Raw genomic sequence first — 27066 nt, 5'->3', positions numbered from 1 at the left:
GTCACTTCCAGTGCGGGCTGCGCTGCTGTCACATCCGCCGCCGGCCGCTCGGAGCGAGGGGACGAGGCGCTGGCTGCGCCGGCCAAGGAGCCTGGAGCGCCCGGGAGCCGCGCCGCGCGCCGGGCCCAGCCTGCAGGGCCCCCGGGGGGATGCGGGGGGCCGCGCCCGGCTCCAGTTGCTCAGCGCGCCAGCGGGCCCGGGCCCGGTTCGGAGCGGGGCTCGGAGCGGGCAGCAGCGGCCCGGTTCGGAGCGGGGCCCGGGACCGGCTCTGAGCCCGGATGCTCCCTGCTCCGGAGCTTGCAGCGGATAAGGGAGCAAAGGTGCCCTGCCTAGCAGCCCCCAGCCCGATCCCCTGCAGCCCCCAGCCCGATCCTCTGCAGCCCCCAGCCTGTCCCGGTGCAGCCCCCAGCCCGATCCCCTGCAGCCCCCAGCCCGTCCCGGTGCAGCCCCCAGCCCGATCCCCTGTAGTCCCCAGCCCGATCCCCTGCAGCCCCCAGCCCGATCCCCTGCAGCCCCCAGCCCGATCCCCTGCAGCCCCCAGCCTGTCCCGGTGCAGCCCCCAGCCCGATCCCCTGCAGCCCCCAGCCCGTCCCGGTGCAGCCCCCAGCCCGTCCCGGTGCAGCCCCCAGCCCGTCCCGGTGCAGCCCCCAGCCCGATCCCCTGCAGCCCCCAGCCCGATCCTCTGCAGCCCCCAGCCCGTCCCGGTGCAGCCCCCAGCCCGATCCCCTGCAGCCCCCAGCCCGATCCTCTGTAGTCCCCAGCCTGTCCCGGTGCAGCCCCCAGCCCGATCCCCTGCAGCCCCCAGCCCGTCCCGGTGCAGCCCCCAGCCCGATCCCCTGCAGCCCCCAGCCCGATCCCCTGCAGCCCCCAGCCCGTCCCGGTGCAGCCCCCAGCCCGATCCCCTGCAGCCCCCAGCCCGTCCCGGTGCAGCCCCCAGCCCATCTGGGAGCTGATTCAATCCCCCTGTATCGCTTCCCCCAGCTGCAATCACCTTCCCCCGCCCCCCAGTCCTATTAGAAGCTGATTTTCCCTGCGCCCCTTCTTTCCCTCTGCCCCAACTGCAGCCGTCCCCCCGCACCCCCCGCCCCGGCTGCTGGTGTCTTCCTCCCTCGGCTCCTTCAATATCTCCAGCTCCGAACTTGCCCTGCTCAGCGGGGCCCAAGGCGCCTGCAGGATGTGGGGGTGATTATGGGGGTGATTATCCCATTGTTCTAGCGTGCTGGGGCCCTTTCCCAGCATTGACTTCTGCAAGGGCAGGGTTGCAGCCTACTTGTGTAAATCCAAACGCTGCCCCCCCCCCAACCCCCCAGTTAAGTTTGGAGTTAGATCCTTGGAGAGAGGGGCTAGTTTTGGGCTAGTTTTGGTTTCTTTTAAGCAGTCGCAAGCCCCGGCGGTTGGTCCCTTCTTCTGCCCCCCCCAAATACTGTCTTCATACCGGGTGCTGGGAATAGAGATAAGTGTGTGTTTGTCGCATGGATACTTACGTGTATTTTGTAGCTCTGTCATGGTGCTGTGTTTGCAGTATAGATAAGTGTGTGTGTGTGGTGCCGATAAGTGTGCGTCTGGGCTGCACGAGTCTTGTGTGGGCCGGGGTGTGACACGAGTCTTGTGTGGGCCGGGGAGTGACTGTGTCTGTAAGAATCGGGGTTGGAAGGGACCTCGGGAGGTCACCTAGTCCCACCCCCTGCTCAAAGCAGGACCCACCCCAACTAAATCATCCCAGCCAGGGCTTTGTCAAGCTGTGGTATCGAAAAAGGTGTGTCTTCAGTGTAGACGGCGGGGGGGGTGTGTGTTTTCTAATCCGCGTGTCTGTAGAGTCGACGGGTGGGCGTGAGCCTGTGCTGCAAACGTGTGCGTGTGTTTCTACCCCGCATGTGTCTATAGCGCGCACAGGTGTGTGCCTGTAATATGGGTCATTGGGTGTGTGAGCGTGCCCTCTGGTGTGTCCGTGAAAAGCGAGCAAACATTCGCCTTTGTGTGTGCGTCTCTGTGTGTGCCTGTCATGCAGGCAGCGGGGTCGTGCGGCCACACGTGTGTCTAATGGCACACGTGTAGGGGGCATCTGCCATGTCTGCGTGGCAGACACCTGTCCAGTGTGGACAGGTGTGTTTCTCTGTGTGGTGTGTCTCTGATGTACCATTAGAGGGGAGCAGCTGTTCTGCTGAGTAGCTGCACAAAGCACAAATATCCCAGCCGGAGGGAAGAATGAAATGGAAGGAAGTGCGCCTCTGATCCTGGGACCTATTCTTTTTTTCGGGGGGGGGCTGAATAGATTATTTTCCATCTCCCTCCTGCCCCCCATCAGCTTGTGTTGGGAGGCAGGGGGAAGTCACAATCCTGCTTTTTCCTACACTGGCCTAAATCCCGAGGACCTCCATTGATTTGAGCACAGCTACTCAGGATTTACACTGGGGTGAGATCAGAATTTGGCCCTTAATGTAAAACAAGCCCCAGATTGGGGGGGGGAGGGAGGGTGTGTGTGTAATCCAGTTATTCTGGGAGTGGGGGGGATCCAGTTATTCGGGATAGAAATATTTCCATATAAGCCTTCTATTTCACAGGCCTCTCTTTCCTTCCACCCTTTCCTCTTCTTTCCCCGCCTGCGGAAGCAGCTGGAGTAGAATTCCTCGGGGTCTAGGCTAGTTTAACATTCCTCAGACGGGAGGCTCTGCCCAAACTTGCAGAAACCTCTTTGGTGTGTGTGTTAAATTCTGTCTCCTGGCTGTGAGCATATGCTGCAGAATTGCTGCCCCGTGCGTGGGGCGTTGTGTAATTTCTGGAGTGGATGTGGTGCTGTGTGACGATGCATAGGATGATAGCACACGCAACATGCTAGCCCCATGTCCGTCGTCTGAGCTCTGCGTGTGGGGGAGGGGGGGCAGGGAATCTGTCAACCGGATTGCAGGATCATGGCCATGGTGGGCATTGTGTCTTGTGTGTGGGGTTTGAGGCGCAGGAGGTGTGTCGCGTGTGTTGGTGATCCGTGTGCGTTGGTCAGAGTGTGGCTTTGGTAGGTGAGTGGTATGAGCTGCATGTGGTTTTCGGTGTGTTGTGCGGCTGTGCTGTGTGGGGGTTTTGGTGGCAGGCGTATGTTGGGTGGGTGAATTATGTGTCAGCAGAGTATGGCATGGGGGTGGTTTTTTTGTGGCTTTTAGTGATGGATGTGTGTTGTGTGGGCATACTGTGTGTGATTTATAGTGAGTGTTGTATGTTGCGTGGGTGGTTTGTGTGTGGTTTTCGATGAGGTGAATGTACTGTGTGGGTGTTCGTTTGTGTGGTTTTTGATGAGAGTATGTGTTGTGTGGGTGTGTATTGTGTGTTGTGTTTTGTGGGATTTGGAGTGAGGATGGTATATTTTGTGTGTGTCTATTGTGTATTTTCCAGCAAGGGGGTTGTATTGTGTAGGTATAAAGTGTGTATTTTCGGTGAGGTGATGGGTGTTATGTGTTTTTCAAAGAAGAGTGCGTATTGTGTGTGTTTTTCTGGGGAGGGGTGTTTATTGTTTGGTTATGCTGTGTGTGTTTTTCTGGGGCGGGGTGTGTGAATTGTGTGGTTGTGTGCTGAGTAGCTTTCGGAGCGTGGGCTGGGATGCTCTTTTTTGCCAGGTTGCACTACCCGTGGTTTCTCATCAACCCCTTGTCCATCCCCCTTCGGTCCTAGGGCGTTGCCGACCGGTGCGGACGGACAGAGGGTGGCCGACCTTACCTTGACCGGCGCCGGGGTGCGCAGCAGACACCTGGCCCGTTGGTCGTGACGGCCGCCATGGCGAGGGCAGGCTGAGGAGACGGGCGGTGACCAGGCCGGATCTGCTGGTTTTTTAAAAAAATTCCTTTTGATTTTGTTCGTTAAATCGAAAAATAAACTGAACTCCGCGCTCGGTGCTTTCTCCGCCGCCATGAACGGACTGTCGGTGAGTGAGCTGTGCTGTCTCTTCTGCTGCCCGCCCTGCCCCAGCCGGATAGCGGCCAAACTGGCCTTCCTCCCCCCGGAGCCTACTTACGCCATGGTCCCCGAGCCAGAGCCCGTGGGCAGCACCAGCTCTCTGAGAGGAGGCACCGCGGGGCGATGGAAGCTGCATTTGACGGACCGGGCGGATTTCCAGTACGCCCAGCGGGAGCTGGACACCATTGAGGTGTTCCTAACCAAGAGTGGCCGGGGGAACCGGGTCAGCTGCATGTATATCCGGTGTGTGCCTGGCGCTAGGTGAGTGGCAAGCTGCGGACGTGTCTGGGAGCTGAACCCGCTTTGCAGAGCAGGGGGTAGGATTCCCGACTCAGTTGGGCCAAGGGTCTGATCCCCTCCTGCAGGTCCTCTGTCCGTGACACCTTGTAGGGAGCGTGCCATCCTGCGCCAATGCAGCTCCTACATGGTGCCACTTCCTGGCCTGCAGCGACCCGGTGCCAGATCGGGCACCTTCCCAAGCGAGATGCCCAGTCACAGAGATTTGGAGACGCCCGGGCAAATGCTCACTGCGGGTTGGCTGTCAAAACCTGTTTTGCTCATACCTAGAATTGGGGATGGAATCAAACAAAAAGATCAAAGGGGAGGGAGGTAGTAAAGTCACAGTGCTTGGGGCATGGAATCCTGGGTACCATTCCCAGCCCTGCCGCTGACCCGGACACCTGGGTTCCGTTCCCAGCCCTGCTGCTGACCCGGGCACCTGGGTTCCGTTCTCAGCCTTGCTACTGACCTTGAGCAAGTTGCTTCCCCTGCTCTGTGACTCAGTTTCCCCCATCTGTAGAATGAGGGGAATGGCGCTATGCTGGGGGGTGGGTTGTGCCGCTTAATTAGCTGATAGTTGTGAAGTGCTGTGAGATCCACCAATGGATGCTGCTGGTGCAGGGCAGAGGGTTATGGAATAATAATGGCGAGGCTGAATGCAGGCGAATGGGTGAGGTGTGCTGCGCTGGGAGTGTCCAGGCTGCCTGTGGGGGCCCTGCCCCTTTGCCGGAGACATTCACAGCTCGTATGGGGGCCCTGGGGACTGCTCCCAGGCTCCCAAGGATGCGTTGCCAGGTGAGGCCTTGTTGCCCACCTCTGATTGGCCACTATTCCCTCACCTGAGCCTAGGGCCTGGGCTCCAGCTTGCTGGCACCTTGGTTCAGGTGGCAGAGCTGGGGGCAGTGAGGGGTGGGGTGAGTGGTAGCTTTATTTATGGACTGTGGACCAGCGCTGGCTCCTTTCTGTGTCTCTGCCCGCAACTGATCTTCAGCCCCACTCCCCTGCCCCACTCAGTGGGCTGGGCTCATTAGTCTCGTTAGCTGAGTCTGGGGTTTCTAGGCCCTGACTCGCACCTGGAACCCCAGCCGCTCTCCTGAGCTAGGAGTGCCAGTGGAATCACATCCCCTCCCCCGAGACCTCTGTGCCCCTCACACCCCCAACACCCCTCCCCAAGTCTCTGTGTCCCACATGCCATGATTTGTGAGACCCCACACTTGCTCAGGCATCTGCCCTGGTGTGTCTTCCTCCCCATTCTCACCCTGCTGCCAGAGGGCATCGGTCCATGAGCTGCTCAGGTTTCACGGTTCCTCCCAAGAGTGTGTGTCCCCAATCCAGCAGCCACGTCTCCCTCCCTTCCGTGCTGCCCCACTCCTTCCCGCTGCCTTCGGTGTGCGCGGGTTGGGCCTTGATAAACCAAAGCAGGGTCCCTCGCAGGTGCTGCGCTAGAATCACAGCTGTGGCAGGACGGGCATCGAGAAGACCCTCTCTGCTGAGAAGACCCTCTCTGCTACCAGCGGGGAGCATATAAGGAGGCCAATGAGCCCCACAGAATGTCAGTTTCAATTAACCCTTTCCCTTCCCTCTCCAGGCCCACCCTCACCCCACGGACACTACATAGCCTTTCCCTAGCCCTGGCGAAGGGCTGGGGTTGCCTTCTCCTCAGGGCAGGCGTCTGTTCGGTACCTCTCCATCCGCTGGATATGCGGGGGTGGGTCTCAGCCCAGTGGCTGGTTGGTGTCCATGACGGAAGAGCCATGATTGGATCACCTGGCCAACTGTGCCGCAGTTTGGCCAAGGACCGACCAGGCTGTGATCCCAGTGCTAGCCCTTGCAACTCAGTCCGGGCCCATGGCTGGGGTGGGCTGTGGATGTACTGTGCAGAGGGGCCGTTGCTCTCCAGCGCCGCTGACCTCAAAGAATCAATCCTGAAGCACTTGCATGAGAGGAAAGTGATCAGGAACAGCCAGCATGGATTCACCAAGGGAAGGTCATGCCTGACTAATCTAATCGCCTTTTATGATGAGATTACTGGTTCTGTGGGTGAAGGGAAAGCAGTGGATGTATTGTTTCTTGACTTTAGCAAAGCTTTTGACACGGTCTCCCACAGTATTCTTGTCAGCAAGTTAAGGAAGTATGGGCTGGATGAATGCACTATAAGGTGGGTAGAAAGCTGGCTAGATTGTCGGGCTCAACGGGTAGTGATCAATGGCTCCATGTCTAGTTGGCAGCCGGTGTCAAGTGGAGTGCCCCAGGGGTCGGTCCTGGGGCGGGTATTGTTCAATATCTTCATAAATGATCTGGAGGATGGTGTGGATTGCACTCTCAGCAAATTTGTGGATGATACTAAACTAGGAGGAGTGGTAGATACGCTGGAGGGGAGGGATAGGATACAGAAGGACCTAGACAAATTGGAGGATTGGGCCAAAAGAAATCTGATGAGGTTCAATAAGGATAAGTGCAAGGTCCTGCACTTAGGATGGAAGAATCCAATGCACCGCTACAGACTAGGGGCCGAATGGCTAGGCAGCAGTTCTGCGGAAAAGGACCTAGGGGTGACAGTGGACGAGAAGCTGGATATGAGTCAGCAGTGTGCCCTTGTTGCCAAGAAGGCCAATGGCATTTTGGGATGTATAAGTAGGGGTATAGCAAGCAGATTGAGGGACGTGATCGTTCCCCTCTATTCGACATTGGTGAGGCCTCATCTGGAGTACTGTGTCCAGTTTTGGGCCCCACACTACAAGAAGGATGTGGATAAATTGGAGAGAGTCCAGCGAAGGGCAACAAAAATGATTAGGGGTCTAGAACACATGACTTATGAGGAGAGGCTGAGGGAGCTGGGATTGTTTAGTCTGCAGAAGAGAAGAATGAGGGGGGATTTGATAGCTGCTTTCAACTACCTGAAAGGGGGTTCTAAAGAGGATGGCTCTAGACTGTTCACAATGGTAGCAGATGACAGAACGAGGAGTAATGGTCTCAAGTTGCAGTGGGGGAGGTTTAGATTGGATATTAGGAAAAACTTTTTCACTATGAGGGTGGTGAAACACTGGAATGCATTACCTAGGGAGGTGGTAGAATCTCCTTTCTTAGAGGTTTTTAAGGTCAGGCTTGACAAAGCCCTGGCTGGGATGATTTAACTGGGAATTGGTCCTGCTTCGAGCAGGGGGTTGGTCTAGATGACCTTCTGGGGTCCCTTCCAACCCTGATATTCTATGATTCTATGATAGTCCACGGGTGCTTCCCAACCTGTTCTGTCTCGGGGTCCCGCTCCCACTAAGCCAGGATTCCCTTCCCACGTAGCAATGCAGGGTGGGCAGGGGTATTGTGACCCTCAAGATGAGAACTCACGACTCAGGGCAACTGGTGGTTTCCATCTCCAGGTGCCCAGCCTGAGACGGCTGGGGAATGCTGGGCACCCAGGACCCCAGCTGGCGTCATTGAGCTCTGCGGCTGCTCACCACCTCTGAAAAGGACACCCATGGGCTGATGTCCTGGCCCTGCGGAAGCCAGTGGGAGTTTTGCCATCGACTTCAATTGAGCCGGGATATAGATTCATAGAGTTAAAGCCAGAAGGGACCATTAGAACATCTTGTCTGACCTCATGTGTATCACAGGCTAGAGAATTGCACCCAGTTACCCAAGTATTGAGCCAAATCACTCGTGTTTGGCTAAAGCAGTGGTTTTCAACCTGGGATCCATGGGACCCTGGGGATCCACAGACTATGGGGGTCTGCACCTCCATTCAAAATATTTTAGGGGCCCGCAACTGAAAAAAAGTTTAAAACCCCTGGGCTAAAGCTAGTCTTGCAGAATTCTAGATTTGGGTCTAGGGTCTAGATTTGAAGACAGCCAGAGGTGAGACTCCCTCCTCCTGATAGCTTGTTCCAGTGGTTGATCACTAGGCTTCCCTAGGTGTTTGAAGTTGTGATAATAGAAGCCAACAGAGTCAGGGGCTGCTTTGGCAAATTTGGGTCTAAAATGTTAGAGATTTTATTTCTAAATAGGAAAAAAACCAAAACAACAAAGACAGAAGAGATTTAAAGTCACAAATATGATATATTTATTTCCTACTTCACCCCTTCTATTTGATCTGCGATCATAGATTCAAGGCCAGTTGGGACCACTTTGGATTATCTACTCTGACCTCCTGCGTAACAGAGGCCAGGGAACTGCCCCAAAATAATTCCTAGAGCAGGTCTTGTAGAAAAAGATCCAATCTTGGTTTGAAAACTCAGTGATGGAAAATCCACCATGACTCTTGGTAAATTGTTCCAATTGTTAATTACGCTCACCGTTAAAAATGTATGCCTTATTTCCAGTTTGAGTTTGTCTAGCTTCAACTGCCATCCATTGGATCGGGTTGGACCTTTCTCTGTAGATTGAAGAGCCCATTATTAAATATTTGTTCCCTGTGAATAACATCTTAACACGTAGAGACCTAGATCTTTGCTCTCAACCCGCCTTGCAGGGCAGAATAATCCCGAGATGGATGGAGGGCGTCTCAAATACTTAACTTACCTTCTACATGCCCGGGCTAGCAACTATTTGTCATGGGCAAGTGAAATATCACTAGTTCCCCATCTGCCCCCCATGATTCTGTGCTTTTTAGGTTCTTATTCCTTGCCCATCACTTGCCTTTCTGATCATCTTGGAGAGCGTTTATTGTGTGTCTTACAAAGTGGCACCCAGAGACACAGTTGTGCCGGGTGCTGTTGATTTTGTGCCGGGGCAGGTACATTTTGCTAGGCTGCTTGGGGCTGATATTGTGCCACTCTTATCCAAGGCTCCATGCTCCCCCCTGTAGGCTGGGGTGGAACTTGTCTGGCCCACTCCTAAACCTCCAAAAAGTGGTGGCGGCTCCCAACACCCGGCAGTGACAGCTGGGGAAGGGCAGACCAGGGAGCAGCACCGAGGCCTCCTCACGTTGTGTGTGCCCTGCCCTAGAGTCTGCTGTTCATCCTGCCTGCGGTTAGGGCTTGCAGGGGCACGGCTGAGTTTGGGAACTGGCAGCTGCTACGTAAGCTCTCTGCACGGCCGGGGGCTTCGCAGCTGCCTTTGGAATTCTTGGGTCACTGTCTTTGTTCCTGGCAGCTGACATGTGGCGTGATGCCTGTTGCTTGGGCCACCGTGGGCATTGGGTCTCTCAAACTGGGTCGCTCTTTGGATCGGAGACCTCCAGAGGTCAGTGACTCAGCAGGGGGCACTCCCCTCCTTGGAGGCAGTGCTGCCTGATGCTGCGTGGGTGGAAGTGGGTCTTTCTGTCCATGTTAGACCTGGCTCCTGGCTAAGGTAGTGACCTTCTTCTGAAGCGAATCCTCCCTGCAGGGTTTTCCACACTTCCTGTCCTCAACGATTACATAAGCGTGCCAGCGCAGGGTTAAACAGCTGCTGTGTTCCCACTCCAGAGGTGGATGCCTCTTAGTGGTGGGTGAAAAGGTCCCTTATCGGTGTAGAGTTCCTGCTTGTCATGAAACTTAATGAAAGGGCGTTTGCGAAGGGCTTTGACAGCGTTAGCAGCGTGAGACCATGTCTACGCCAGTGTAGCATTGTCGTGCAGATGTTTCCTATAGCGGTGGAAGTTTAACCCACCTCTCCGAGCGGCAGTAGCTAGGTTGGTGGAAAAATTCTTCTTCAAGTAGTGTCCCTGTGGCTGCTCTGCTTAAGGTGCCCCTTGAGCCCTTGGTCGGAGAATTTCCCGCTAGCAGTGTCCGTTTGGGCGGCGCATGCGCCCTATGCCTCCTTATGCCAGACACCGAAGCCATATAGGGTCGAGCGGGCAAACCGCCCTCAGTTCCTTCTCTAGCGCCTTGGCCTGAGACGGAGCCCTGGTGTCCTCTTGGGTCTCTCCTCGGCCCCAAGGGTGTTCTCCGAGGTCCTGGCGGTAGTGGCTGCTGACCCCCGACAAGAGGCAATCCTGGATTATCTGCTGGATTTGAAGAAATTAGAGTTATCAGTTAACCCAGTTAAGGTCCACTTGTCTGCAATATCAGCCTTTCATCCGAATATAGAGGGATTTTCCATATTGGCTCATCCTGTATCTGGGTTTTTTATGGGTTTGGGGAATCTCTACCCCGAAAGTAGAGACCCGACCCCAACCTGGGACCTCAATCTGGTACTCAGTTACTTTATGAAACATTTGAATTTACGGCAACCTGTTCTCTACTCCATTTATCTATGAAGACAGCCTTTTTAGGAGCCATCACAACGCCAGTAGAGTTGGGGAGATTTGCACCTTGATGGCGGAACTCCCCTTTACAAGAATAACGTTTCTTTACACCCATGCCCTAAATTCTTACCTAAGGTTCTCTTGGAGTTCCACCTCAACCAATCTATTCATCTGCCATTGGTTTTCCCAGAGCCATAGACCTATGTAGGGGTTCTGTTTTCATACCCTGGATGTTTGAAGAGCACTGGCCTTCTACTTGGATGGGACCAAGTGATTTCAAAGGTCACCCAGGCTGTTCAGCTCCTCCATGGATATAGCCAAGGGATCTACGATTGCTGCTCAGAGATTGTCGAGGTGGATAGCTGGATGTATTGTCACTTGTTATGAGACCGCAAGCGTTCATCTTCCTCAAGGGGTGACAGCACATTCTACCAAGTCACAAGAAACATCCACAGCATTGCTTAAGAACATCTGATGTCTGAGATGTGTAGGGCTACCGTGTGGGCATCAGTACCTACATTTTCAGAGCACTGCGCCGTGATCCAGGCCATCCGATCTGATGTGGCTCAGGGTACAGGAGTACTATTTTCAATTCTGGACTCAGTTCTGAAGCTCCCTCCTGCCTGTGGGGAAATTGCTCAGAAGTCCCCTGAAGTGGAGCACCCACAGGGACATTACTTGAAGAAGAGATGACTCACCTTGTGCAGTGACTACAGTTCTTTGAGATGCGTGTCCCTGTGGTGCTCCCCTGCTCGTTCTGCTTTGCCTCTGCTTCAGACGGTTCTCTGCAGAGATGTTTGGGTGGAGAAGGCACGGAGGACGGTTCGCCGACACACCCCTATATAGTCTCGGGGTCCGGCACGACGAGGCTAAGGGCCATGCGCTGGCTGAACGGGCATTGCTATTGGAAAATCTCCAATCAAGGGTGCGAGACGCACACGCACATCTGAAGTGGAGCACCCCTGTGGACACACATCTTGAGGAACTGCCATTACAGCTCACGGGGAGGAACTTCTTCTTCAGTTGCCCTAGGCTCATCTGTGCTGGGGGTTAGGTTGACTTAACTCCTGCACTCAGGGGTCTGAACTTTTTACACCCCCCCCCCTCAAGTGACATGGCCAGGTCAGTCTAAATTGTAAGTGTACATAGCAGGGCCAGCAGAGAATGCTGGATGATACTATAAGGGTTTTCTCAGCCGGAGTTTGGAAAGCCCATTGCACAAGTCAGGTATATAGGGTATCCAATAAAGTCTACACCCCACTTCCAACCATCATGCAACCTGTTTATACCACGTGTCACAGGAGAAACTACAGCAGAACCTCAGAGTTCCAAACACCTCGGGAATGGAGGTTGTTCGTAACTCTGAAGTGTTCGGAACTGAACCAAACGTTACGATTGTTCTTTCAGAAGTTTACAGCTGAACATTAACTCAGTACAGCGTTGAAACTTTACCCTGCAGAAGAAAAACGCTGCTTCCCTTTATTGTTTTAGTAGTTTACATTTAACACAGTACTGTCCTGTATTTGCCCTTTTTTCTTTCTTTTTTTTTTTTTTGGTCTTGGCTGCTGCCTGATTGCGTCCTTTCGGTTCCAAATGAGGTGCGTGGCTGACTGGTCTGTTTGTAACTCTGAGGTTCTACTGTATGCTAGAAATGGATTTAGACATTTTAAGGGGACTTATCCCTCCACCTGTAAATCCCAGCCCCTGAGGCCCTGCTCAGCACACAGAAACTACAGTGATTTTAGCTAAAGTAGATTCTGAATCTGGTAACAAACCAAATTAAGCTTTTCCCAGGAGGAGGCCCTCACGAACACGATTTAAGTGTGTCCGCACCACAGGGCTGTTTGATCTAAATTTATTTAGAAACCGATTGACTTAAATCAGCCCAGTTTCTGTGTGTCTAGACTAAAAGCCCTTTGCTACCATGACCAAGATTTTTAAAAGCAGCTCAGCTTCCCATTTAGGCGTTAGGACCTGACTTTAAATGCTGTTTCCCATCCTCCCCCGTTCCCCTCTGAATCTTGGTCCTTGTGTCTAACTACAGCGCAGCTCAGAATGGGCCAGTCACACCCTTCCCCCCCTCACACACACCCCCACATCCCCTCACGCCCCAAAATAACCTCACATAGTTTGTCTGTGCATAAGCATTGTGGCTTTCATGTGCACGATTTTAGGCCCTTCTGAAGCGAGAAATGAGAGCTGTATTTTCACGTAGTATAAAACACCTGCTGAAGCAACATTGCCTAGTGGGTAGAGCACTATATTGGGTCTCAGGAGACCTGGGTGTTTCTGGCTCTGCCACTGACCTGTGGATGACCTTGGGCGAGTCCCTTCCCCTCCCACCTGTCTGCCTCCTCTGTTTAGGCTGCAAGTTTTTGGCACAGGGGCTGTCTCTTACTATGTGTCTGTTCTGTGCCTAGTATGATAGAGTCCTGATCTCACTTGGGGACCCCTAAGGGCTCCTTTAGTACAACTCATCAATAGTGACAGCAGTCAGACCTTAAACTGGAACTGGTGTAGGCCCAAGTTTACCCATCATGGGCATCTGGCCAGCGTAAATTGGGTATAGCAGTGGAATAATTTTGGGTATGGCTGCTCCAGAGGAATGAATAAGCTTTGGGGCAGGTTGGTTAATAATCCCTAGTTTGTACGCAGCACTTTCCCTCAGGAGATGTCAAAGCACTTTACAAAGGAGGTCAGTGTCATTCGTCCCATTTTACAGATGTGTAAACTGAGGCACAGAGAGAGGAAAGTGACTTACCCAAGGACTCCTGTCAGGCGTAGTGGCAAAGCTGGGAGTTGAACCCAAGGCTTGATCCAGAGTGCAGGTGAGGAGGGCAAAGGGCAGCGATAAGTGCAGTGTATTACATGTCTGTCCCCGCACCTTGCATGTGGGGCGATGTGTATCTGCATTGGCGTGGTGGCCTGCAGGGTCTGCAGGGCCGGTGCGGCGAGCTGGAGCCTGCCCCTTGGCACCTGACGTTGGCTCTGGGAAAGTCAAGGGCTCTCCCTGCCGCCCAGCGGAAGATGCTGCCCACAGCTGTCGCTGAGAGGAGCAGACGGCATCGTGGCCGAGGCACCTGGAGCACAGCTGAATTCGGCTGGGCCAGCCTAAGTTGCTGGTGGGGGGCGCGGGGGAGGAACCAACCCAGGTGATAGGGAGTGAGGCCTGAACCAGGGCAGGGGGCATGGGTGAGAGAGCCTGGAATCCAAGGGTCACCCAGACAGACCATACCAAAGGTCACCGAGCCAGATTGTACCAAGGGTCAGCCAGATCACACCAAGGGTTCCCCACCCAGACCATACCCAGCTGGACTGTACCAAGGGCCAGCCAGACCAGCCAGATCACACCAAGGGTCCCCCAGCCAGATCATACCCAGCTGGACTGTACCAAGGGCCAGCCAGACCAGCCAGATCACACCAAGGGTTCCCCACCCAGACTATACCCAGCTGGACCGTACCAAGGGCCAGCCAGACCAGCCAGATCACACCAAGGGTCCCCCAGCCAGATCATACCCAGCTGGACTGTACCAAGGGCCAGCCAGACCAGCCAGATCACACCAAGGGTTCCCCACCCAGACTATACCCAGCTGGACCGTACCAAGGGCCAGCCAGACCAGCCAGATCACACCAAGGGTCCCCCAGCCAGACCATACCCAGCTGGACTGTACCAAGGGCCAGCCAGACTAGCCAGATCACACCAAGGGTCCCCCACCCAGACCATACCCAGCTGGACCGTACCAAGGGACAGCCAGACTAGCCAGATCACACCAAGGGTCCCCCAGCCAGACCAGCCAGATCACACCAAGGGTCCCCCAGCCAGACCATACCAAGGTTCAGCCAGATCACACCAAGGGTCCCCCCAGCTGGACTGTACCAAAGGTCAGCTGTACCATACCACGGGTCAGCCAGACTGTACCAATGGCCAGACAGCTCATACCGAGGGTCAGCCAGAGCAGCTGGCCCATACCAAGACAGCAGCTGGGGGAGCGGGATGGGGACAAGAATTGAAGAGCTGAGCAAAGCAGAAATGGGAGGTTTTCGCGTAGTCCATTTCTGACCGTTAGAAGCCGTGGCCGAGGTCTGGGGTTGGAGGCTGCTCTGGGGGCCGCACTCCCAGCCAGGCCACCTGCTGCCCAGCCCCCTTCCCGTCCCATCCTCCGGCACGGTTGGCGCCGATGGGCAGTTCAGGCTCTCCGTGGCCGGCATGAGGTCACACTGCCGTCTGTCGGAGACACCAGCTCTGGCGGGGGGTCGTCCCGCCTTGCATCCAGGCTCACATGCCCCGGATTTTGGGATGTGTCTGCTGGGACCCTGGTGCCGTACGTCTGTCCTGTGGGGCTGTCCTCCTGCAGGCAGCGCTGGGACCTGGCGACCGAGCAGGCCGGGCGAGGGGGACTGGGGTTGGCAAAGAGGAACTGACTGCCCATGAGTGGGATTTCTGCCTCCAAACGTGCCAGCCGAACCAGGAGTGCCATGAAGAGCTGATCTAAGCACAGACCTGCCCCCGCTGTTCTTTGCAGGCGCCTGGATTTAGCACATGATGAGGACAGGCTGGGATTGCAGGGGATTTCTTTGCCTCTAAGCTGACGAAGTGTGTTAGCACCTGGTCTGGCTGCAGATGCCGCCAGCCAAGCCTCTCTGCCTTGTCAATTTTGGCGGCCTCATATACGCCGGCCCCGTCTGGCTGAAGGCGCGTGTGCCAGCTGCTCGGTCTCTGATCTCTCTGGCGGCTGGGATCCAAGGAGCATGTGGCTCCCTGCCCCTCCCTTCCCCCTGGGCTGCGGACTGCTCAGAAGCTGGTTTTCCCTGGTGCACTTTGAAGATCTGCTCTCCCCTCAGAGTAAGGCCGAGTCACATCCCCTGGCCTCGCTCTGAGCAGCATTCACACTTTGATGCTCACAACACGCCGAAGAGGGAGGAGTGCCCCCCATCTTACGAAGGCCCCCACACCCCGCAGCACAGCATGCCTGAGCACGTAACTGAGGTTAGCTCTGCCCCAGGGGAAAGAGAGACAAGATGGGCACAGTAATGCTTCTTACTGGACCAGCTTCGTTGGTGAGAGAGGCAAGCTTTCCAGCCACACAGAGCTTTTCTTCAGGTCTGGGAAAGGTCCTCCCAGCAAAATGCAAGGTGGAACAGTTTGTTTAGCATGAGTAGCAGCATATATTGTAAGTAAGGGGCCATTCAAGGCAGAGTTGTCCATTAACACCTCCACAGTCATAGGACAAAAAGAGGGGGTCAGTGGTTACGGATTGTTGTAACAGCCATAAAGCAGGTGTCTCCGTGCAGTTTGTGATTTTTAGTGTCTAGCAAAGTTATGAATTTAAGCTCCCAGACTCGTCTTTTGAAAGCATTGTGCAGGTTTCCTTTGAGGACGAGGACTGACAAGTCAGGTGTGGAGTGATCGCTTTGTGAAAAGTGTCCACCCACAGGGTGATAGGGTGTGTTTGGCTTTTATCATTTCCCTGTGTAAGTTCATTCGAGAGCGTAGTGATTGTCTGGTTTCACCCACACAGCTGTTATTGTGGCATTTAGTGTGCTGGATGAGGCCCACCACGGGCTGTGATAGGCACGTGGAGGACCCATGGATCTGGAAAGGTGTGTTGGGATGGGGGTGTTGATTGTTGTAGCGGTGGAGATGTGTATGCAGGTTTTGAATCTGTTGTTCTGGCAGGGTCTGGGGCCGCTTTGCGCTGGTGTGGCCTGGTCTGTGGAGAGTTTGCTTCTGATGAGCTTGGAGAGGTTGAGGGTTGAAGGCCAGAAATGGGGGTTCAGGAATGATTTCTTTCGGGATGGGCTCCCCATTGAGTATGGGTTGTAGTTGTTAGATGATACCCCGCATGGATTCCGGTATGAGGAGGTGGGTGACAACTAGGGGTGTGCTGTTGGAGGGGGTTTTATTTCTGTCCTGAAGCAGGTTCTCGTGGGGTTTTGGGTGGCCCGTTCCATGACGCAATCTACTTCTCTGGTGGCATGTCCTAGTTTGGTGAAGGCGGGTTTAAATGTGTTAAGGTGTGTATCCCGGACCTTCCCCTCGGAGCACATTCTGTGGTGCCTGAGTGCCAGGCTGTAGAGAACGGATTTCTTGGCGTGTTTGGGGCGGTTATTGGATCTGTGAAGGTGGGTGGGGAGATCCTGGGGTTTCTTGTATATGGTTGTCTTGTAGGGTTCCATTGTGGAAGCGGATCATAGTGTCCAGGAAGTTGACGCTAACGTGGGAGGGTTCCAGTAAAAGCTGGTCCCTCCTCCCGCATCTTGTCTCGCTGGTCTCCTGGGACCCACGCGGCTACAGCTACACTGCAAACAACCGGTGGGAAGAGTCACCCACTCCCCTCCCTCTAATGTGGTGTTTCTTAGCCCACACCATGGTGCCAGGCCGGTGTGAACTCAGAGGGGAGAGTGTCAGGCTCATCACCACTGCCCGCAGGTCTTCAGAGCCCACACCAGGCATGCCCCAGAGGCCGGCCTGTGGGGCAGTAACAACGATTCCTGCTGCTGTTGCTTCTGCTGCCGGCGGGCGGCGGAGCGGGGAAGGGGGGCAGCGGCTGCTTGAGAGACTTCGCTGTTCACTTCAGTGGAAGGTCGTTGCTCTCTGTGGGCGCTTGGTGGGCCCAGCCCCCTGCCCTCACTGGGTCTGCGCCGTCTGAGGCGTGCAGCCTCCGGCCTCTTGCCCCTCCCACTAGGAGCACGCGGGCCGGGGGGGCGGGGGGGCTAGAAGAACGTCAGTTAGACTGAGCTGGGGGGTGGTCAAGTTGGGGAGGGGGCTGGTGCTGGGGAGGGGTTGGGTTCCGTTCTGCTGGAGTTACCTTTCCATCTCCCGTCTCCTCCCATCCTGTTCTCCTCTGGAATGACATTGGCACCGGCCCTCCCCTGTACCTCCCCCTCCTTTGCCCCCCCCCAGGCTTCTCCGTGCCCCCTGATCTCCCCTGCATCCTCTTCCCTCCCAAATTCCCCTCCCCCATTCCCCCTCCTGTGGCTCCCCCAGCCCTTGGCTAGCGAGGCGCTCCCAGCGGCTCCCCAGTCCTGTGCTGGGTCCCTGTGGGGTCAGGACAGTTGGCAGGAGGCTGCAGAGCTCAGCAATGGCCCAGGGCCTCCGGCTGCCCCTCTCTGTGCATTAACCCGCAGCTCTGCCCCGGCAGGTTCACGGTGCTCTTCTCCCATGGCAACGCTGTGGACCTGGGCCAGATGAGCAGCTTCTACATCGGCCTGGGCACCCGCATCAATTGCAACATCTTCTCCTACGACTACTCGGGCTACGGCATGAGCACGGGGAAGCCCTCAGAGAAGAATCTCTACGCTGATATCGATGCGGCCTGGCAGGCCCTGAGAACGAGGTGAGCTCTGCCTGGGGCCGGCTAGCCTCCCCAATGGCCTCACAGGCCCAAGGCTGCTTGGGATGGGGAGTAAAGGGAAGTGGGTACAGGAAGATCTGGCCTTCCCGGAGTCCTGCTCAGGCAGTCAGTGCCTGGGGACCCCAGGCCTGGCATAGAGGGGCTACAGGCTGCGATTGAGGGGCATCACAGAGCTGTGGATAGGAAGGACCCCCACAGCCGAGATAGCAGGGGGCTGCAGGTCAGGACTGGAGGGCATCGGCAGAGTTGGGGGGGATCCCAGGGCTGGCATAGCCTGGGAGCTGTGGGTCAGGTTTGAGGGGCATGAGTGGAGCTCAGGGCCAGAAGAGCATGGGAGGGGGAGGGCTGCAGGTTAAGGTTGAGAGAGGCACCATGGCCCAGTGGATAGGCCTTTGGAGATCTGAGTCCCACTCTGTGACTTTGGGCATGTCTCCCCTCCATGCCTCAGTTTCCCCATATGTAGAACAGGGAGAATGATACTGACTTGCCTCATAGAAGATGTGATGAGGGGTTTTGCTTATTGTGTGTCAAGTTGTTTGAGAGCCTCATGTGCTAGAGCAGGGCCAAGGGTTATTTATGATCTGGATGACTGTCACCTGGTGGGACAGATTGCTCCTTCGGGACAGCTGTAGGGTGAGATTTCTGGGGCTTATCGGAGGGCAGCTTTCCTTGCGGTTGCAGAGCCCCTCTGCAGGGAGCCAGGGAGCACAGACGTGGCACAGAAATAATGGGGGCGATAGGAGGGAACCCACCACACCTTTGTGAACCTGGAAGAAGGTTCAGGTTTCAAAGCCTGAGAGTTGGGCTAAAAGTGGGGGAGTATTTTGGGGCAGATGGGCAGATTTCTCAGCTATCTACAGAGGAGAGACAGCCTTGTGGCTTAAACCTCAGAGAGCTAGGACTCCTGGGTTCTCTTTCTGTCTCTGCCACCGACTCAATGGATCATGTCACTTCCACCTTTCAGTGCCTCAGTTTCCCCATCTGTTCAACAGGGAGGACCCAGGCTTGGGTGGATAGATGTGCATAGGGAGCCATGTTCCAGGTGAAGGGAGGCGCCCAGGGACTCCTGACTCCCAACTCTGGAGCGCTCCACTGGGATGAACCGTCCGGTGTTGCTGGGAGATCTCATGTTTCTGTGGAGTCCCACCAGGCTCCATCCTCTCGCCCTGCGACATGAAGCTGTTGGGGGATCTGGCAAGGCAATGCTGGCTGCAGCACGTGGCCGCCACCCGGCTCTGTCCCTCCACCAACAAGGAGCCCCGTCCCCCAGTTCTCTCGTCAGCCTAGATCCACACCAGCGTGAAGGCAAGTGGCTGAGGCTGAGGCCAGACAATACAGGGTGAGGAGAGCTCTCCTAATCCCAGCATCCCCCGACCCAGGCCACGGCGGGAGACCACTGGTAGCACGTGTGTGACTCTCCCTCTCCGGGCCCGAGCCACAGATACTGCAAGGAGAGCCGGGGAAATATTTCCACTGAAACTTTTTCCAGCGAAAGAGGCAGATTCAGATTGACCAAAACGTTTTGCGAATTCACCGTAATTTCTGCAAATGGTTTGTAGCAAAAAGGTCAGAATCAAAACGTCAAAATCAGTGGCGCCCTGAGGAGGCCCAGCTGGCTCAGAACACAGCAATTTGGTGGCTCAGCATTTTAGGTGGCTGGGAACCCGTCACCCACAGTGAGATGCAGGCAGCCCAGCTCGAGGTCACCACAGAGAGTGCCGGGGGGGCGGGGAGGGCCAGGAAAGCCCTGTGGCCTGCACTGTGGAAAACAGGAAACCTCACCGGGCGAGACAGCCACTCGGAAGGGGCTCGCAGGGGAGGCCGCTGGTGGGGTGGGGGCAGGGCTGAGCTAATGCACGGGACGGTGCGGGTGGGCAGGCTCCGGGGGAACCATAGGGACGGAGCCTTCCCCTTGGGGTGGCCAGTGTGACCATGGTCCAGGGCTGGGTGCTGCCAGCATGCAGGGGGCTGGTGGGTCCCAGCTCAGCTCCCAGGGGACACGGCCAGTGGAGATGGTTGCTTTCACTGGCCACCACCTCAGTAGCCTCAGCGACGAGGCCAAGGGCTGCCCGGGCCCCAGAGGCTGAACCCCTCCTTTTTGGGCAGGTGGTGGTTAGGGACAGGGGACAGGTGGCAGAAGGAAGCATCCTGGAGAACCAACCATGATGCATGAGCCCCGCTGACTCAGCGCGAAGGGACGGGCCCGGATGCTTTCTCCTGCCACGCGTCGATCGGCGCCAAGGGGGCCTTTGTGGATTGGATGCCGGGGGCTGGCGGGTGCGTGGCTGGGAGTCTCAGAGGCTGCCCTGGAAGTGCCCAGCAAGGGGCTGTGGGGAGGTTTGTGCCCTTTTTGATATGGTAGGAAGAGGGTCTGGAAGGTTTGGTTTGTTCCACCTAGTTTTGTGTCTGGCGGGGGCGGCAGGTCTGGTTTAGCTGGAGCACTCCTTGGGTGACACTGGGATGTGCAGCAGGAGCTTTGAACTGGATGACAGGATCACTGAATCTTCTTTCCAGGGAGTGTTTCTCCTACAGGGAATAAGGCAATAAGGGAAGTGGTGTGAACAGCCTGAGTAGAAATCCCTTGACCAGGACTCCCCTGGGGGGCATGGTCTGCCCGTGTCTAACCCTGTTGACTCTGCTGTTGCTCAGCGTCTAACCGGGGCCAGGACGCCTGAGTTCCCAATGTGACAAACCACACCAGGAAACAAATAAAGCTTCAGGCCTTTTCTGCATGTCATTAGCACCACATTCCCCTCCCCCCACGCAGGTTCCCTTTATTACTAGTTGTATTAGAGCCAAGCTAAACCTGGGCCCATTGTCCCAGGTGCTGCGCAGACACAGAGTGAGACAGTCCCAGTCCCAGAGCACAGCCTAGCTAGACAACAGAGACAAAGGGCAGGCAGGGAAACTGAGGCACAGGATAGGGACTTGCCCAAGGCCATTCAGTGGCAGCACTAGGAACAGAACCCAGCTCTTCTGAGTCCCACTCTGCTGCGCTACCCACTCGGCTGCACTCCCGCTACTGAGCAGGGAGGCGGGTTCCTCCTGTGGTCTTCGGAGGAGGCCACTTGTCCCTCCTCTGACTGCCTAGTGCCTGTTCGGAGAGCCGCCGGCCCTGTCATCCGGGCAGTCACAGGCAGGGGCCGGCGTCTCTGCAGAGGGGGAAGCAGGAGGGAGAGGCCGGAGGCCGCGATTTATGTGGTGGTGCTAGACAGTCCCAGCCCACCCAGCTGCTTCGCTCTGGGGTGACTCATCGCCCGGTGCCGTGGGGAGCCTTCCGGTTTGGGTGACGTGGGCTGGGCTCTGTTAAAAGAGAGAAGCCACAGGGTGGGGCTGAGCACTCAGCAAAAGAATCCGCCTTCCCTCTCCAGGTTCAAGCTGAGCCCAAGGCAGAAATGACTAGTCTAGACAAGGCTCCCAGCCCTGAGTCCCCACTGGAGAGGGAAGGCTCATTGGCCAGTCCCTCAGTACCAGTATCCCTCTCCAGAGCAGGTGTATGTCTTCACTGGCACCGAGAAAACCGACTGGCAATTCAGTTGTATTTCACCCAGAGGGAAGGATCCAAACCGGGGGAAAGACCAAGCCCCCGCGGGGCTGACTGGGCCTTAGTAATTCAACCGGAGAGGTGTGTCCTTCCAGAGCTGGGGATGTGGGGGGAGGTAGTTTGCCCGGTTGTTGCCCAGGCTGTGGGTAAACAGAAGCCTCTATCCCCACGACTGCCAACGCGGCATGCGGCATCTTCCCCCAGCACCGAACGCCTTGGGGAAATGTACACTGGAGCCGCTGACGTTGCTAATTGCTCAGCGTCTGCCTGGGTCCTGCGCGCGGCCCTGCCTCCGCCCGCGGCGCTGTGCAGAAGTAGGTCACAGCCAGGTGGATAAGCGATCCTCGCCCTACAGGGCTCATGATCCAGAGAATCCCTGTGGCCTGGAGCAGGCCAGGGGGATGGCGTGTAGCTGCGGCCGTCTGCTGGGGAGGCTGTGCTGGGCCCGGGCCTGCTCGATGCCTTACTTAAATTGATCCTGGGTGGGTGACAATGAGACATGGAGCCCCCCAGACCCGACGGCTGCTCCCAGCCGTCAGTGGCCCCTGCACCCCACAGTCCCTCTGCTGGCTCCTGGCTGGGCCGCCCTCCTGCCCAGGGCCCTCCCTGCCTTGCTTCTGCCTCTGCTTCTGCTCCCAGCACTTCCCTCCACCACCACCCCCTGCCCTCAGCAGCTCCCCGGGCCCGGGCCCCCCGCTGGAGCAGCCGTCCCCTCCTCTGCCTCCCCCAGGTTTCCCTGCCCTACATCAGCCCCACAGGCCTGCACGGGACTCAGTCATGTTCCCTGTGGGGAACGGATCAGGACCCAGGGCAGCCCAGCCCTGAGGATCTTAGCGTGCCCAGGACCAAGGGGGGGGGGCACCTCAGGCTGGTCCGATTGAATCTGGGCTGGGGGGCAGCCAGCCACCTGTGGAAGGGGCGAGACCCGAAACCCAGAGGGGATAAGCCAGTCACCATGGCAACCTCTGCAGTGCATGTAGGTTGGCCCGGGGATGGGTGTTTGTTTCAGCTGATAGCGTTGGGGGGAGAGGCTAGGAGAAGGGGGGCCCTGCCCTTCGTGCACTGAGCTCCGTGGCAGCGGCCAGGAGGAGTAGGATCAGGCCCAAGGGCGGGGGGCCCCACGTCCTCCGTCCCCCCCCCAGGAGGTAAATCAGTGCCACAAGCCCGAGTCGGTGTTTTCGCTGCTGTGCAGGGTTCAGCTCCCTGCTGTGGCTCTCGGGGGGAAGCTCAGAGCCCCCCTGCAAGGGCTCCTTGGGAAGGATGGGAACAGGCTGCTGCGTGGCTGGGACTCAGCAGTCCGGGGTGCATGGCCCAGCTCTGCCTGTGTGAGCGTGGGTGGGTCACTCGGTCTCTGTGGTTGGGGGTGGTTAACCTGCCTTTTGCCCAGGTGGCCTGCAGGGAGACAGCCGGCTTGGGCTGCCCTTTGCATTGCCCTGTACTGGGGTCCCCAATGGGCTGGGGGGAATCCCACCACCTAGTGTCCTCTGCCCAGGGACCCTCACTCTCAGAGAGTCATAGGAGCCAGGCCTGTCGGACCTTCCAGCCCATCTCCTGGCCTGGGCGGGACAGTTCCTTGTTCGCCATCAACCTGTTGTGTTGGGATTTCCCTTCGGGGCTGCAGGGAGATGTCTCCCCCAGCTGGACAGCACCTGGGAATTAACCCCCCAGATTCCCTTCCTGCCCAGGTATGGGATCAGCCCGGAGAACATCATCCTGTACGGGCAGAGCATCGGCACGGTGCCCACCGTGGACCTGGCCTCCCGCTACGAGTGTGCCGCCGTGGTGCTGCACTCGCCCCTCACCTCGGGCATGAGAGTCGCCTTCCCTGACACTAAGAAGACGTACTGCTTTGACGCCTTCCCCAAGTGAGTGTTTCCCCCACACTGACCCCCCCCCCAGCTGGGGAGATTGCTCAGCTCAGGCTGCCAGGGGACGATGGCCCAGTGTCCACATGGACTCCAACTGCAACTCGCCCTTGCAGGGGTGGGGGGCAGCACATGAGATGGTGGGTAAAAGGTGAGCCTTGGGGCTGTTTTCTGTGCGGATGCCTTGGAAGGACATCTGATTATCCCCTGGGGAGGCGCCCGTCTCCACCGGGGTGCATGGATGTCCATTGGTGCTAGATGGCAGGATGCAGACAAACTGTTAAAGTGCCTGGGTCTGAAAATTGGGGCCCCTCTGGCTGCCAGCTGCCCTTCTGGAAATCCAGCCACCCCTGTAAGGGGACGGGGAGGCACCAGTTTAATCCCACCCTCCCACATTCTCGTGCTGCCGCCTCGCCTGCTGGGCCCCAAAGCCAGCCTGGGGACCAAAGGCAGATTCTCCTCCAGAAGTGGCCACGCATCCCCCAAAACAGCGAGATTACAGGGTGCCTGCATGGTGCTGCTTTGTACCCACAGCACCCCGCTTGCATTGGAACCTCAGCCTGGGGCCTTCGAAGTGCCTTGCAGACGTTAGTTGCCCAAATGGGCATGGGAGGCTTTTCCTGTTTGCGCAGCATCAGCAGAATGGGTTGTTAAGTTCCCGTCGGCGTCCCTGTGTAATCACAGTGACAGCCGTAGCTCTGGTTTGCCCTGCAGACCTCTACGTCTACACTGCAGTAAAACACCCGGAGCTGGTCTTGGTCCACTGATTCGGGCTGTGGGTCTATAAAATTGCAGAATAGATGTTTGGGCTGGAGTCTGAGCTCTGAGACCCCTTCAGCCTGAGCCAGAATATTTCCTGCAATTTGATGGCCCTGCGAGCCCGAGTCAGCTGACCCGGGCCAGCCACAGGTGTTCTGTAGCCGTGTACACATGCTGTCAGTTACAGGCAGCATTGATCACAGAATCATAGAAATGTCTGGCTGGAAGGGACCCGGGGAGGTTGTCTAGTCCAGCCCCCAGCGCTGAGCCAGGACTAAGTAAACCTAGACAGGTTTTTGTCCAACCTGTTCTTAAAACCCTCCAGGAACAGGGATGTACCGAAAGGAAAATCCCCAGGGAACTGTGCCAAGAGATATGGTGGATCCTCCATCACTTGGAATCTCTGACTGGCGATCAGTTGGCTCTTTCTAAAGGATGCGCTCAGGCTCCCTGAGTTCTGAGCTCATTGCAAGAAGCACTGGGGGAAATCCTCTGGCCCATGCGTGCAGGAGGTCGGAGCAGATGACCACACCGGTCTCTTCTGGCCTTGAAATCTAGGAGTTGACAGGGCTGGCTGGAAGCCCCCTGTTTTTACTTGTGGTCGGAGCACGGTGGAGCCAGAGTCCCTGGGGTCTGTCTTCGCAGCAGAAGAGGTGCGTTCTGAACTCAGGTTAGCGAACCAGGTGAAAACCCTAGTGAGGGCTTTGGACTGGGCTGAGCAGATGCAGATGGAGCCTGGACTGGATCTTGAGCTGCCATCTGAGCTGCCATGTGGTATTTCAACCCGAGTTCAGAACACGCCTCTTTGGGTCTGAGGGCCAATCCATGTGGAGGCCCTGCCCCCGATCTTGTGGCACCCCTAGCAAGCCCATTATTGTGGGCAAACACTGGTCTATGGGGTGTTAGACAAAGGACACACAGCCCCTGTCGTGAGGGGTTTGCAGTCTAGCTAGGGGAGGGGGGGGGGTTTGCTGCAAGTCCTTACCATAATTCCTCAGGCCCTCCACCCCCAACAGATTGTGCACGGGGCTGTGAGCTAGTTGGTTGCTTCCCCTCCTCCACCCCAGAGGCAGCTGCATTTCAGTGGTGGGGCCTGGGCTGCAGCGTGTTCTGGGGCGCCCCTCGTGGCTGGAGGTGCTCGATGCAGGGCAGGGTTTGCTCAGGGGTTGTTTGCTTCTCTCCTCCCGGCAGCATCGAGAAGGTGTCCAAGATCACTTCGCCCGTCCTCATCATCCATGGCACCGAAGATGAGGTCATCGACTTCTCTCACGGCCTGGCGCTGTATGAGCGCTGCCCCAAGGCCGTGGAGCCCCTGTGGGTGGAGGGGGCAGGCCACAATGACATTGAACTGTACAGCCAGTACCTCGAGCGCCTGCGGAAGTTCATCTCCCAGGAGCTGACCAGCCAACGCAACTGAGCCCCAGCTGCCACCCCTGACTCTGACCCAGAGGCAGGATCGGGCCGCGCTGCCCCCTGGAGGTGTAACAACTTGGGCAGCCTCAGCTCCAGCCCACACGGAGGCTGGCGAGCTGTCGGGACGTGGCCAGTCCTCAAGTCATTGGTGTTTCCAGGCACTGTGCTCCCAGCTCGGCCCACCCTCTGCCTCCCCGCCAGACACTACAGACGGGACATGCAGGATGGCTCCCATTTCAGCCTGGGCAGCCCCAGCCCATGCGGTGGGGAAAAGACCGGCTCCAGCTTCCCGACTCCTGCTCCAAGTGCTGAGGCCACTTTCGATCCATCTCTGGAGCTTGCTGTGGGTTCTGTCCCCCCATCCCCACTGCAGACAGCTCTCTTAGTTCCTTTCCCATCATGCAGCTGTTCTGCCATGAGCAATGAGATGTTTTGGAGTCCTGGCCCTGCCGCAGGTTTGAGGGGGTTAATTATCCCTGAAGAGCCCCATGCCTTTTCCTATCTGGGATCTGATCACTGCATGAGACACCCCCCACCCCTCCTTCTGCCTTACCCAGATCAGTAGCATCAGAATGGAGGAGCAGGGCTCTCTGGCCCTGAGCAAAGCTTCCCTTGGATCGAACACCAGTGAGGACCAGGAGGGCAGGGATGGAGGAGACCGAGTGGCGTTTGAGCTCCTTGCTGGGAAGGAACGGCCCCGACGTGCAACCCCTGCTCTCTGAAAAGGGTCGGGCAAAGATGGTTAAGAGACATGCGCTGTCCCCGATCTTCGGCATCCGTCCTGTTTTCTCTTTCCGCAAGACTCCCCTGTATTTGGGGCACCCCCTTTCTTTACTCCAAATATCTAGAGACAGATCCCTCGAGTCACGCTGGAAGGAGGGAATCGAAGAATAAAGATTTAAGATGTAAAATTTTACAACACTTCTCACCAGGTGCCCATCTGGGGCTTTTTTACACCTCTGGGCGTCCCAGATCGGGTGGTTCTAGAGTCCAGCACAAGGGACAATTTATGACACTTTACACAGTGTGATGTGTCACGCCAGCAGCCTGATTTCCCCCTTCCGCCCAAGTAGCACACAGCTGCAGGCCCGTGAGCCCAGCATGAGTTCACCAGCAGGGGCAACCTCCCTGTGCCCCCTCCCCCCCACTATCATGCCCCCCCGTCTAAGGTGGATGAAAACCACTGGGGAACCCTTCTCTTTGCCAGCTCCATTCTGGGATGTGCTGCTAGGGCAAGGGGGCACAGGAGATTTATGCCACTTCCATTGCCCTCTGGATTCTGGGGACTGAACCTGCCCCCGGGCTAAGTCAGAGCAGCCCCGGGCTGCTTGAAGTCTCTGGCTTTCTGTGCTCCTATTTCTGGCTCCCCTCCCCACAGTATCCGAGCCCCTCATGATTGCTAATGTATTTATCTTACCCTCCCTGGGAGGCAGGGCAGGGCTCATATCCCCATTTCACAGAGGGGAAACTGAGGCACCAAGCGACTGGGTCAGGCTGATTTTAGTGGGAGTTAGGCAAAGGTCCCCCAGTGAGTGTGTAGCCAAGCAGGGAAATGAATCAGCCACTGGACCAGCTGTCCTCTCCCCAGAAGGGTGGGCCAGTGCAGAATCTCTGATGCCATGTGCTCTGTGCTGGGCCTGTGCTAGGGAATTCATCTCCAGGGCCTTGCAACATAACGGCCCCTCTGTGACCCCAGAGCAGCGTATGGGGACCAGCAGAGGCTGGGCGGGGAGGGGGCAGACTAGC

The 27066-nt window shown here is 56.8% G+C and overlaps 1 protein-coding gene across 3 annotated transcripts; it reads left to right on the top strand.

The window, feature by feature from the left end:
- Positions 1-26239, top strand: ABHD17A (abhydrolase domain containing 17A, depalmitoylase). 3 transcript variants are annotated; one of them, XM_084614352.1, is made up of 5 exons: positions 1-320; positions 3661-4203; positions 17527-17721; positions 22969-23148; positions 25099-26239. In XM_084614352.1, exons 2-5 carry the CDS (start codon positions 3896-3898, stop codon positions 25322-25324), a joined length of 909 nt encoding a protein of 302 aa, XP_084470478.1. In that variant the 5' UTR covers positions 1-320; positions 3661-3895; the 3' UTR covers positions 25325-26239. The 3 variants fall into 3 exon arrangements, with proteins under 3 accessions (XP_084470478.1, XP_084470480.1, XP_084470479.1); XM_084614354.1 differs by lacking the exon at positions 1-320 and adding an exon at positions 1040-1182; XM_084614353.1 differs by lacking the exon at positions 1-320 and adding an exon at positions 1049-1194.
- Positions 26240-27066: the final 827 nt, after the last annotated feature.

Source organism: Lepidochelys olivacea (assembly GCF_965140295.1).
Source record: "Lepidochelys olivacea isolate rLepOli2 genome assembly, chromosome: 25".
Classification (NCBI taxonomy): Eukaryota; Metazoa; Chordata; order Testudines; family Cheloniidae; genus Lepidochelys; species Lepidochelys olivacea.
This window is presented reverse-complemented; position numbering and strand designations above follow the sequence as displayed.